Genomic DNA, 14059 nt, shown 5'->3' with positions numbered 1-14059 from the left:
ATTTTTTTGCTCTGAGGGAAAAAAAACCCTTGAACCTGTGTACACATGTGTTTTCTACTGGGAAAACAGTGACTCTCCCAATAGAAACTAATGTCTGTACATGGCCTTAGATTTGTTTGAAATTGCCATCAGCAGCTATTGTCAGAGCTCCAAACAGTCCATCCTCATTGTAAGTCAGTGTCTCTGAAATAGCAGTTCTTGGTAGCTGGCATTCAGTCATATCTACCTGACTAGAATTTATTACACAGGTTGCTTCTCTTTTACTAAAATACATTTCATGTTGCGGTCACCCAAGTCTTGAGCTTCCAGTGTTTTGATATGTTTGTCAGAAGACCGAGGGCAGAAAATTGTCTGAAGGCCCTTGATTTTGGAACTGACTCCTTGAGGAGCATTGAGCTACTTGGATCATGCTGAAAAGCCAATCTGTTGACCAGGGTTATGAAGGCTGAATGTGAAGGATTATACACATGACTGTTATTTCAAATGAAAAGCTCATGTATACATGTTGTATGTGCTTGTATTGTATTTGTACATGAATCAGTGAGATTCTGAATGTGTTCAGAAAACATACTGATCATTGCATTTTAATAAGCATGTGCAACTAATAGTCCTAATAACTGTATGGTTAATTCAGATTTCCTTCATTGGAAGAATACCAGAAGAACAATTTTACATAATGTAATTTGTGTTAAAATGAAGAAGTTGAGTTCTTGATACTTTGTAACTTAGAGCAGCAAGTAGCTCTGTTAAACTCCTTGTTTAAATTATTATATAAACCTCTTTTTCCTTTAGGGTAATTCAGATTTCCTTCATTGGAAGAATACCAGAAGAACAATTTTATATAATGTAATTTGTCTTAAAATGAAGAAGTTGAGTTCTTGATACTTTGTAACTTAGAGCAGCAAGAAGCTCTGTTAAACTCCTTGTTTAAATTATTACATAAACCTCTTTATCCTTTAGGGTAATTCTGTGTCTTTCCCTTATAACAACCAGATGAAAATTCTGGTTTCCCGAGGCTAAGATCATATGTAGAGATAAGAGCTGATTTTGTCTTTGCTAGTTATTTGGGAGAGAGCTTTTGTGTGAAGATTTTCCTCTGTTTAATGTACATAGTCAATTACTAATGCCCAAAGGGTGAAAAGCCTGATATCTTTATTAAGAATAGATGTGAGATCTTTGGGCCACCATTTATGTCCAGCACCAGTATTTTACAAATACCTTCACTAAGTGCATTAATATATGTTCGTTTCTTGAAACGCTGATGCTAAATTTTTCAAAAAATTAAAACAGTGGATGTAAGGCAATGAGACTATGAACGTTAGAGCATGCCAGTTAGTGGGAACCATCATTTTATGATGTGCACCATGTCTGGGAAAGACTAAATAAGGTAAGCACCTAAAGAAATACAGCATTTGGTGGTTCACAGGGTAAATGTGATCTCTGTATTAGACCAACTAAATGGTTGGCAAAATTGTTCTTTGCAAGCTTTCCGGTACAAACACCCTTCTTCAGGCACAGGGAGAGTTTGTTGTTTCTTTGTGTGCTGTCTTGGGTGAAATGGAAGCCAATATGCAAAATGCAGGTTTGTGAAAATGCAAATGCTGGCAGGGAGGATCAGAGGCCCTGGGAGACAATAGGTGTGAGACAGGTAGGGCCAACATGGCTACAAGCAACAACCCTAAAGAATTTGATGGTTTTGTATTCATGTAGATAACAGCATTTGGGCAGGGTTTTGGGCCACATTACCACTGAGGTCCCTTCCAATCTTTTGGTTCTGTGTACAGATTTGTACTGCTATCCTTACCCAGGTGACTAGGAGATGTACTTGGGCCATGCCGTTGCACAGCTGCTAAATAGAACTGTATTTGTTTAACTGTTAAGGGGTCTAAAATGTAATTTAGAGTTTCACCAGCAGGCACTCCTTTATTAATTTGATCTATTTTCTTGTGAGGTTCATGGAAGATTCTTACATCTCCCATAACCTCTTGAGACTTATGTGATGGATGAGGTCTGTATAAGGTTGTCGGTAAAAGGGCTTTTATTCTTAATTACTTGCTTTATACTCCCAATAAAATGATCTCACTGTCTCCTCTGCTAGGCTTTCTGACTGGTATCTTGCTTTATTACCAAAGTATTTGTAATTTATTATCTTTATTATTACAAATCCCTGTTGTTTTAAAACCAGGCTCAAAATATCCATGGAAATGGATCTTGCAGACAACAAAGCACGAAGTCCAAGCTTACTGTGGGTTGCTGTAAAATACCAATTACAAGTTCTTAGCAAAGCACAATAGCCATGGTGGTGACATTGGATCAAATTTCCAGAAGGAATCAGAAAGTGGCATTTCTGTTTGTTCTTTGTCTACACTGAGATTTTGGGCCTGATTCAAGAAATGCACTCATTCAAGCCATTTTTTACATTGTAAGCTCCAGTCCTGCCAACTCAGTGAATTGAAAGGAATCATTAATTCGCCAAAAAATTCTAAAGATGTTTTAAAATATACTATGGATTCTTTTGTCTTTTAAAATTTTCCTTCAGCCTTTTGAGCCATTACAGGTTCCATTTACAAGCTGTTCTCAGCAATAACAAGCAGCCAGAATCTGATTTTCTTTTGAAAACGAAAGCTGAGATGCTCACGTAATCTCATATTTCCAAGGGCAAATAATGCCTTAATGAAAAATCTCCTGAAATTTATGCTTGTGGACTTCCATGAAATAAAAGACCTTTTTAAACCAAACACAGATGCATAAGAAGAAGAAAACACACAAGTATTGTGTATTCCCTTTGTAGGAGGAAGAACAACTAGAAAGATTAGCTATTTTTCTCTGGCAATCAAAACACAGAGCCATGAAAAATTGGCTCTCAAAACCCAGGAATTTTATTTTTGTAAATGAAATAAACTAAAATAGCTACATAAAGCAAATAAATAATCAAAGTTCTCCAATATTAACACATCTGTTTTACATTGTCTGAATCTGAACATCTTACAGTCTGCCTTTCTTAGCTGTCCCTGTTCAGCTTATGTGTTCAAACCAAGAAGGGATTAATTACAGCTGTTATTTAAAGAAAATGGATGCTGATAGACTTGTTCCAACATAGTCTAATTTGAATGTGTCGGAGCAGACTTGATTAATTGAGTCGGCTGGAGCGTTCTAATTAGAATGCTCCAGTATGCCTCACTACCACCTGTATTGAGCACCCCATGTTTCGGAATGGTGGTGGGGGGACTTTATTTAAAACTCATTGAATGAGCTTTAGTTCAAGTGCCCTTGCAGCCATTTTGAAATGTGAAATGCTTAATACACGTAATGGTGAGACATTTTAATTAAACTGGCTCTCTGGGAACCACTCTAATTAAAATGCGCCCCCCGCCGCCGGTGGAGTTTCCCCAGGAAAATCACTGCAATGACAAAACCTCCGTATATAGAGCTGTATAAGTCACTGGGAATGTTTTCACAAGATGCCACTGACAGTGGTTACTGCTCATTTATTTAGCACTTGCATAATCAAATGCTAAATAAATGCACAGTAACCAGAGTTACTGCACAGTAGCACTGGCGAACGCCTTTTAAGTGACACTGCTGTGCAGTAGCCTAATAATACTGTGCAGTAATATTAGTATTAGCACTGTTGGTGTTGTGATATGTTGCTGTGTAGTATTATTTGGCTACTGTGCTGTCAGCGTCTCATGTAGACACACTCACTGTGAACCAATTATAGTGTGGAGATATGTTTCTTGGGAGTCTTCAGAGAAAGTAAGATTCACCAGTGTATTTAGGGCCAGCATAAGGCCAGTGCAGTGAGGCCAGCAAAGTTGTACAAGCTAAGAATAGAAAGGTTCATAGGAGAAGGAGCAACATTTTTTATGGCAGGTTTTAAGTGTCTGTACTTGCTTCAGAGAAATAGCTTTGGGTTTCCTAACTTTGAATAGAATTCATTTCTATATAGCATTTCAACAATCTGCTTCAGATGAAAGCACTTAATGTATTATTAGGCCTATCTTTCTTCTTAGCTTCATACAATGCAAACCCATATACTTGATAATGCTAGTTCTTTGTGTACCCCCAAGAGCTCTACAAGCTCAGACTGGAAAAGCTGCCAAGTTTCTCGAGAGAAACTTCTTGAGAGAAATCTCCTTTTAAGAAAATGGTCTTATTATTGAGTTAATCAGCTAATTCAACTCTTAAGTTAACATAGTGGTTGCTTAAGATGAGAAAAGTCACAAAATTACACTTGGAAGCAAAATTTGTAAATATAATATATTGATTGAATGCTTTCTGATGAACAGAGCTTTCCTTATCACCCATGTAAAATAGGATGAATGGGACTGCAATGTGTGGCTATCCACCTAGATCTGAACTCTCAAAGGCTCCCTGTACCTGTTACAGGTAGAGGAATTTGGCTTGAGACCAGCTACATGTGCAAAGTACCCATCATGCCACAAAAAAGCTCCAACCAGCTCTAAAGTTAGACTTTGAAAATGTGTATTAATGTTATAGCTGATTGCTATTGAGCTTTAATTCAGCTAACAGGGCTCCCAGCTGCAAGGGGGCACTATGCCCAGCTGGAGTTGGGAGTCCTGCAACTGAGGAGAGTCTCAGCTGTAGCAGCTGCCAACTCTGGGTCCTAGCAGCACTCTGGACCTGCAGATGCTGGGTCCCACAGTGTGCCTCCTGGTGCCAGGACCCAGCTGGGTCCTAGCAGCCATGGAGCATCTCACATGCCATCTCACAGCCCTGGGGCTATATGAAATCTCTGGGGCTGGAAGATCATGTCCACTGCAATCTCCTTGCCAGTACAGAAGAATGTTTGACATGGCAGGAGGCACAATTCTGTAGATTGGGCATTAGAGCTCATCATGTCTTTGTCTGCATGAGTAAAGGAGCCCTCTCTACACATTTGCAGTGTGATTGCATCCATGCATCCAGGATTTTGATCCCTCTCTCTATTTTTGTTTCTGTTTAATCTCTTCTGCTTCTGGATTTCTATTATTCTAATATTGATCCTGTAGTGGCTGCAGTGAACTGCTACATTCTGCAAACATTCCTTTTTATCCCCTGGGCATGGGCCAACTCAGAAAAAAAATTGTCGTAGCTCTCTTGGAGGTTAAAAGTTTACTTCTGACTTTCCATTGTTTAGGTGACTGTATAGCATATAGTGATCCCATCATTGTTTTAATTTTTAAAACCTAATTGCCTGAGGTAGGGAAGTACTTATTGCATCCTTCAAGATGCTGAGAAGCTTCTGAATTCACTGAAGGCAAAGTTAAATCAAGCCATAATATGTTGAAAATCTGAATATCATTCTTGTACATTTTAATCAGATGTTCAGCTACTCTGGATTTATTTATTAGCGATTTGCATTCACCATCAGCCTTAGGGTACTCATTATAAGCTTCCCTGTAATCTTGCACATCTGAAAGGGACAAATTTAAAAAAATAATACTTCTACTATCTCAGTAATGGGTAGTCTACAGCATCAGTTATTGAAATTTCACTTTTCACTTTGCAGTTCCACTTAAACTCATTTTTATGAATGCATTTATTTTAAATGCAAAACATAACCCATAATCTATATGGTACACAATTTATACTCACAGGACACACAAAAATTAAAGTCCAAAGGATTCAGTCAGAGTCATCTCTGCAATAAACCATCTTTTCTGTGTATTGTACTTGGATGGTATCAACTACATGAATGAATCATAACTGTAAAGCTTTTTACAAACAAAAATCTAAATTATATTTTATGTTGGGCAATTTATTTTATATTTTATCTGTTATCTAGCAGTAGATAGTGTTTATTTGTCTGACTAACCTTACCAATGCATTATTTTATCCATATATGAAATTTGCTGGCATATTCAGAATAAAAGTGGCTGAATTAATTTAAGAACAAAATAAAACAGTCTGATTAGAACTATTTATTTAGGACTGCTCACAAACTTTTTGTTGTCCATAGGCCCAGTTCTCCATAAGGAGCACCCCAAAAGTATTATGTTTCTAGGAGCTCCACAGGCTTAGCTTCTTCATGGTGGAGCAGAACTGTAATTTCATATGCATCATACAGACACAACTCTTTTTTCATCTTCTCAGCCTGCAGAATGCAACTTTTGCCTGCATTCAGGTTACCCTGATGTGTATTATGCAAGAAATAGGGAAAGGATTTGCTAATTTCTCTTTCAGTTCCTGTTCTACATTGCTTAGCCACATTAGAGCTAAGCATAGTCTAGCCCTTAGTGTTTTGTACTTTGGTGCAGTATCACTTGTAAATAGCATTAAATGTAATGTTACTGCTTTTTAAACTAAGAAAAGAGAGTACATTTCCCCAAATTTGGGTCTTGGGTCATTCTTTGCATTCACAAAATTCTAATGGACTCAGTGTAAGTTGTGGGAGTACCAGGAATGATGAACTCGTGTTTTGTCTTGAGGGTCTGATTTTGTTAAGTGTTGAACATATCCAGCAAAATGCAAAGTCTTCCATTGTGAATTGAGGTTCAGAAGATTGAGCCCAAAGTTGCTAACAAGGATCCAAATCCTATGTTGACTTTTGCCTTCTGCCACTATGTGATTTATGCTACTGGGGCATAAGTTAGCACAGAATTTGGGCACATATATTACATTTTTTGTAACACATTAATTTTGTTAGCACCCATCATTGTACATTTGGAGTTTGATTAGAATATAACTGGATACTCTACTAAGGAGGAGATGTTTTCAAACATGAAAATCCATTGCTTAAGAGTAGGTTTTTGTGTCAGGTAACAATGTACCATGAACTTCACCACTTACTTTTGACTGATTATTCTTACTAAAACACAGCATTGTTATGAAAGGTAGCTTTATGTTCATAAGACTGGTTTATCTTTCTTAAGTGTCTGATCTTTATGTACAATGGCATTTGGCTGATTTTTCCCACTGGACTTTGGATCCAATTTTGATAATCTTAATGCTTCTGTTTTAGTTTGTTAGGCAATTCAGGTATGCTGGGAAGGGACTATAACAATAATATAATTATTTAAGCTAGCCTTACCTCTGTGGTGCTGAAGTGGAAAAATTGCCAAAATACGGGCCCTTATTTTCAGTCTCGCAGGGTGAGTGAGGTCATGAATTTTAAATTGTGACACTGTTATTATATCTAGAAATGGTAACTTTGGCCCATTGAGAGACTTGAGACACTGCAATTTGTCTCTCAAGCTACGGACAGGCTAAAATTGGGGGAAATTCTATACTTGGCGTAAAAAAAAAGGAAAAGGCTCTGGGAGCATGATTTTCTTTTTGGAGAGTGTCATCAAAACTTTGGAGTCTAAAATGTTAAAATATGTTTTGGGGAGGGTGGATCAGTAAACAGACAGCAGATAAGCTAGTCAGAAGGGTACAAGCATTAATTAATTCCATTCTCTACAAGTTATCACTCTAGAGATGTTGTATCATTGTATATGTAGTATGGGGCTGGATTCTCACCCTCTTTACTTCTGAATTGTGAAAGAGGAAGATACTGCTCATAATCTCCTTTTCAAGGGATTCCTTTAATATATACAGACCACTAGTGGGCAAAGAGCCAGCAGTTGATTTCTTAATTTCCCCTAGTGTATGGGCTGGAGAGAGAAGCTGTATTGTCAGGGAACCATAGTATGTAGTTTGATCTCCAACACTGACCATCCCCAGACAATTCAGATGAAGGTGTCCAGTAAACCTGTCCAGCATACATGGTGTGACCATGGATCGAGTCTGGCTATCACAGGAGCAGGCAAAATACAATGCTTGGGCCAGATCTGGCCTGCCAGGCCATTCCATCTGGCCCATGGTGCCCATAAAAAAATTTGAAAATTAATATTTATCTGCCCCTGGCTGCCTGTCAAAGATGACAGGAGACAAGGGCAGTAGGACCATGGGGGAGCTGGTAGCAGAACTAGACAGCTGGAGCAGCAACTCCAGCATGTCCTGGCATTCCTTTGTAGCTGAGCCCCAGCTGGAAGCCTCTGCCTAGCAGAGTCTTCTGGTGGCTTCTGGCCTGAGGCTGTTCCTGCTTTCCTGCACTGAGGGAAATACAAATAAGAAGGAGGGGTGGAGGGAGGCAGGGGAAGAACATGGATGATTGCCCCAGTCCTCAGGGCCAGATGGGCTGACTCTTGTGATCCCAGCACTGCAGCTGGGAACCATGTGGTGCTGGAGGCTGGTAGGTGGGTGGGGGAGCAGGGAAATGGCTGTGAAATGTGGGGAGAAGGGGCAGTCAGTTGGGCAGGAGCATGGGGTCAATGCTGGTGCACTGGGGCCAGCACCAGCAGGGCCCAGAGTCAGCTGGCTCCCACCTCTCCCTGCTGGAGCAGTGCAGCTTGGCTCCATAGAGCCCCTGGCAGCCCAGGCCCCATGTTCCTGCCACTCCACTCTGGATCCCGCCAGTGCACTGGCATGAGCCCTGCAATCCTGCCCAGCTGTTACTGTGCTTTGCATGCCCACTCACTACTCCTTCCTCGAGCCTGCTGCAGCCACTTCCCTATCTGCACCCCCCCCAGTATCACGTGATTCCCAGCTGCAGCCTTAGGACTGCGGGAGCAACTGGGACATGGTGCCAGAGCAGCCAGGGAAGGGGGGATAGGGAAGCGGCAGGAGAAGGGCAGCAGTGGCAGAGCGGGGGCAAGAGGCAGTGAGAAGAAGCATGGGGCCTGCGCCAGTGCCTTCAGAACCAGGAGCAGCAGAAGCACCAAGCTCGGGCTTGCAGGAGCACTGGCAGGGCTTTGCTGGGGGGGCAGGCTGTTGGCAAACCCACACAAGCCACAGCCCTCCACAGTCACACTTCCCTCACACATTCACAACCCCCCACAATCCCCATACCCACCTATACCCACACCCCCCACACCTATCCACCCACCCCACAAATCATGCACACACCCTTCCCCATACCTCACATACCCACAAAACTATACCCACTCTCCCACCCACACCCTCCCACAATATACAAGAATAAGACTTCATTTTAAACTATTATACTATCACCTCTATGTACACTACACAAACACATGTAAATCAAGACAAAAATATTTTTTGAAATGAAATTAATGAAAGTTGTAGTACATTTTTTATTTTTATAATATAATTTGGTATTTTTCTGGTTCCAAGATGGCAAGCCCCTTGCTGAAAGGAGTACTTCTGGGGGGCAAACGGAGGGACTTCTGGTAGAAGTCAGGGGCTAGGGGGGCAGGGCTTCCACCTCCAAGATGGCTACCAGGGGGTGGGGCACCTGTCAAGAGGCAGGGCTACCCATGTGGCCCTCAATGGCTTGCCAAAACTCGGTAAGCAGCCCTCCATCCAAAATAACTTCCTGCCTCGTGCTATCGTCATTTACAAGGATAACAAGAATAACAAGTGCAGAATAGTTGTTAAAGGAGTAACTGGCTTTTTCTTGTGCTGTACAGAACTTTTGCTTTACAAATCGTGATCAAACAGTGTATAAATTATTTGGATGAAAAATTTAGTATAGGTTACTGAAATATTTTACAGGATTGTCTATTTAGTTTTTAAAAAATCATTTAAACTCTGGTCCTAATATAGAAATTAATAGAAGCTTTTCCAGTGATTCCCAAGGGGACGGAGTTTGAGCCCAGTATATATTATATATGTTAATTCAACATCTAGTTATTATACCAGAGGAAACTCTGAGACATTTTGGTGAGTGAAAGGAAATTAATAGGATTTGGGAATAATTATTCTTTCAGGGCTAATCTAGTTTCTGGTTTGGTAAGGATAACCTTTTGACTATAACAGAAACAATATTGGACTCGTATAGGGATATAGGGAAGATACTGGTCTGCAAAATGAAGTTAAAATAATGCTAACTTCATTAATTGAGTAAATTCTGTTTGTTTATAGGATAGGAGGAAAGAATTTGAGCGTAATCTGCAAAAATCTGGTCTGGAATTAGAAACAGAAGACAAAAAGGTAAACAATTTTCATTCCATTCAAATAAACTATAATCAAAGAAGTGAAGTTACAAATTGCTAGTTAATGTTTCTGACTTTCTTTTTTGGTAGAATATTATCCACTGTGTTATAAATGATTGCAAGGAATTTTAGTAATATATGTGAGAAACTAAAGTTAAGCAGATACAACCACCTAACTGGGGAGCTGCTTCTTGATAAACATTGTGAGAATACAGTTGTTGTTTCTGCAGGAAATGATTGCTTTTTATGTTTTAATGAAAAGAAAACAGTTTGCCATATAACTGAACTCTGAGCTCATTTATACCCATAAACCAAAATATACAGGAAGCAGCCCTAGAGTCCCAGCCCATGGCCTCACCAATCCATACACCTCAGCCTCTCTACCCAGTTTATAAGAAATACCTATTGTAGTAATTGGAAAGTGCTTATATCCTGTTGACAGTAGTATCAGGATGGGCCCTTATCCTGGCGTGTCGTAAGTCTGGTCTTTTTGCTTAGGGTTCAAGTTCTACATCGTGTGTGAAGGAGTGCAGGGGGAGCATCTCTGGTCTGCATGTAAAAACACAGAGAAAAATAACCTCATAAAACCTATGGATCCCCTGGAATCTGCAGATAAGGATCCAAAGAGCCATTGGCAGAACATTACTATTTTATATGGTGAAACAACTGTGTTCTTGAGTGCATGTTCTAAGTTCAGAGGAATTCTGTAAAGATTTTGGTTGGGGGAGGGTACTGCTGTGGAACTATTACCTAGCCACTGCTGCAGGCTATAGGGTTGCAGTAGTTTTAATGGTTGCTGGTAGACTATGAGTTCTGCATGATTGTGAGTTAATCATGATGTACTTGCCATTTTGACATACCTTCCTAAGACTGTCATGTGCTAAAGAGAGAGAATCTCTGTAAAGCACAGCACCATGCAGGGAGTTTGAACTGCTCTGAGGCATGCGACATCATTTCTGAGATACACAGATTGGTTCAGATGTGATCTCTTTTATTAGTCCAATTAAATAGTAGCAAACAATTTCCTTTCTTTGCAAGCTTTCAGGCACAAACACCCTTCTTTTGGCTGAGGAGGAATCAAAGATTGTAAAAGTCCACTTAGGTAGAAAAGAAACTCCATTTTGCTCAGGGGGATATAGAAAGGGAAAGTTTATTCCCCTGGCTATCTCTGGGTTCTTTTGTGAAAGTGTTGCTCTTTGGTGAGTAGATTAGGCTGTTGTCTTCCCTGGCAGTGTCCAATGTCAGAGGCAGATCCCTGACACCATTTCTAATGCATTCTGACTTCTGTGCATCTTAATTAGAAAGGAGTATTTAGCCTTTACTGTGAAAATCTGGTGGAGCTGGAAGTTTCCTTTAGAACTTCCCAAAACTGCAAAGAATATAGGTACCTTGTACCAACCAGTCGTACAAGTTTTCTTGTATTGAGTAGGGGGAGATTTTGCTCTTATTTTCATTGTATCAATTGAAACCATTCAGGTGAAAGAAAACAAATGCAGAAAAGTTCTGAAGAAGGTCTAGCTTCATTTTAATGCTACAGTTAAAAAAATAAAGTTTAGACTGACATCTGGTTTATTTTTCTTTTATAGGAATCTGAAAATGGCAAAACTTACTACGTGAAGATACATGCCCCATGGGAGGTTCTGATTACATATGCTGAAGTGCTGAACATCAAAGTCCCCATCAAGGAAAATGATATTCCCTGTACTATAGAAAATCCCATAGATTGTATGCTTTCACCATTTAGGCTTCCAGAGAAAGTGATGCATCCTGATCCAGATTACTTCACAGCACCATTCAGGAAAGATAGACAAGAACTCTACCTCATTCATGATGAAAGCACCTTCTTCTCACCATCAGTGAGAAACAGAATAGTATGTATCTCAGGTTTACATGTGCATATAGAATTTAACAGTGACCTATGGTGTGGGGAAGAAGGAAAGTATATGGTACGGTATCCTGAATTTTTGCACAGTGAAGCCACGTGACATTTGTGAAAACTGTTCCTTCATTAACCTTATTTAGAGCTTGCTCATTCACTGGAGCCCTGAGAAGCACTGAATTTTCCCTGTGCAATAAATTCCCTCAGCAATACTCTTTCCATCCTTCCCTGGAGTGTGCCATTAATCCAAGTTAATACAGAAAAGACTTAAACCTGCGTGTTTGTATCTTAGGTTTTCTATATTCTAACACGATGCCCATATGGAACAGAAGAAGGAAAGAAAAAGTTTGGGATTAAAAGACTATTAAGTAATGGCACCTACACAGCTGCTTACCCTCTTCATGATGTAAGTATTCTAGTTTTGCAGTCCCTAGTTTCTTAGTCCAGGTCTCCTCCTTCATTTGTTTTACTGGCTGTGACATCACTGATTGAAACAGAAACTCATTTGGTCTCCAACCCTTCCAATATCTACTGATGACTCTTGTCCTTTGTCCCATAATATATACAGATTTGCCGGTCCTGTTACACAGTATGTAGGTTTATGGGACGTAAACAATTTCAGTCAGAGGGTGCGTCTACACATGCATTAATGGTCTTCTCCTTATGTGCATTAAATTTAGTACCTCTGATGCAAGGTAGTAAATTAATGTGCATTAGGCTGTCCCAAAGCGGAGTAGCACAAGCATATGCTTTTTTAGGTATACTTAATGGACAATAGCCTATTTTATTGCACCTTTGTGTAATAGCATGGTTTTTTATGCACCGCTTTAATGTGCAATAAAATAGACAACTGCACATTAAAGTGCATGTGTAGACATGCCCAGAGTGTATTAATGACTCATACAATAATATAGTTGTATAAATGGGATATGCTATATATTAGGAGAAATTATAACATCGTTATATGCAGTAACATATAATGACAAAGAAACAAGGAAATGAACAACATCTTCATCTGAGCCCATAGATACTGCAAGTCACATCCACCTGCAGTATAAAACTCCACTGAAAATAATAAAATTAACCCTGCAATAAATCTGGTTCTAAAAGACCACATAGTTTGATAAGTGCTTTATGATGCCTTCTGCTGGCAAAGTGTAGGTACAGCACTTTTCCCTCACGTTATGCAAGTTCTGTATGTGCAAATTCACTCTTATGCAACGATCCTTTTTATACCAAAAATTCATTGTATGCGAGGTAAATTCACTCTTATGCAATCAGTGTAGTGGAAGCCCACAGTCAGCTGCTTTGTGTGGTGCATTGTGGGAGTGATGTGCACCAAAATATAGTCTCTTGTGTGGCTCTGTGCTCCTCACTCGTTGTCTGCAACACATTTCTGTAGTTGCCATCCTATTATGATGGTGCCCTGTGCTTGGTGAGTATCAAAATTGTCTTGTAAAAGTGGTAGAGATGGGTCTGGGAGTCGGTACAGTTGAGGTCTTGAAACATATCCCCATTTCTTACATTGTAAAGTGGGTTCCCTTTATGTGAATTCAAGTTATGCACTGTTTTCCAGGAATGCATGTACAGTATAAAGTGAGGGAAACCTGTACTACAAAGTTTACTGTAAAGCTTGTAGGAGTAAAAGCTTTCTATATTTGCTTTTCCTGCTAGGTGTGTTTTTAAAGAAAAGATGTCTGAATTTCTCTCTAGTCCCTATTTCCAGTGACAAAAGGGAGCTGTGCTGCTAAACACCAACATATTATACTGAAAAGCTACCTCCTAGTAACATTTTAATTAGCTGTTTGTGGGATTAATCTAATCCCTTATTTATTTTTAATAATCTTTTGAGGATAATTATAATGCCTGCCAACATTTTAAATTACAAGTTTACTGATTGATTTCTAATTTATGGGTCTGCTTTCTGAGAACTCTTCGCTTAATTTATGTTGCAAGTGAATTAGAGAAAGAAAGTCTAAAAATGAGAAACTTCCCATTGAATGCAGTTATGTCACCTATTCGATGGGATGGAAATTGTGGCTGTTTACACAATGTCAGCTTGGCACAAGGCCCATACACTTGCTTTACTTGGGCACCTAGCACATTGTGGGCGATATTAAAAACAGATTATAGTAAAATAGCAGCACTGATGCCAGAATAGGGTTTCCAAGAAAGCTTTTCCATTCTGTGTTAGTACTACTAGCCCCCAAACCATGAGTTTGTTTCCCAAAAATCATGA

General features: G+C 39.6%; 1 protein-coding gene across 10 annotated transcripts in view; it reads left to right on the top strand.

The window, feature by feature from the left end:
- The window catches only part of ANO5 (anoctamin 5), a 99766-nt gene that overhangs the window by 50998 nt on the left and 34709 nt on the right, over positions 1–14059 (top strand). For all 10 annotated transcript variants that reach the window (XM_090032856.1, XM_090032854.1, XM_090032852.1 and 7 more), the window contains 3 exons: positions 9871–9939; positions 11528–11812; positions 12113–12226. In XM_090032856.1, coding sequence (XP_089888982.1) covers positions 9871–9939; positions 11528–11812; positions 12113–12226 — 468 coding nt within the window. The remainder of the gene's footprint in view (positions 1–9870; positions 9940–11527; positions 11813–12112; positions 12227–14059) is intronic.

Source organism: Crocodylus siamensis, chromosome 2 (assembly GCF_052110815.1).
Source record: "Crocodylus siamensis isolate JL-2025a chromosome 2, ASM5211081v1, whole genome shotgun sequence".
NCBI lineage: Eukaryota > Metazoa > Chordata > Crocodylia > Crocodylidae > Crocodylus > Crocodylus siamensis.
This window is presented reverse-complemented; position numbering and strand designations above follow the sequence as displayed.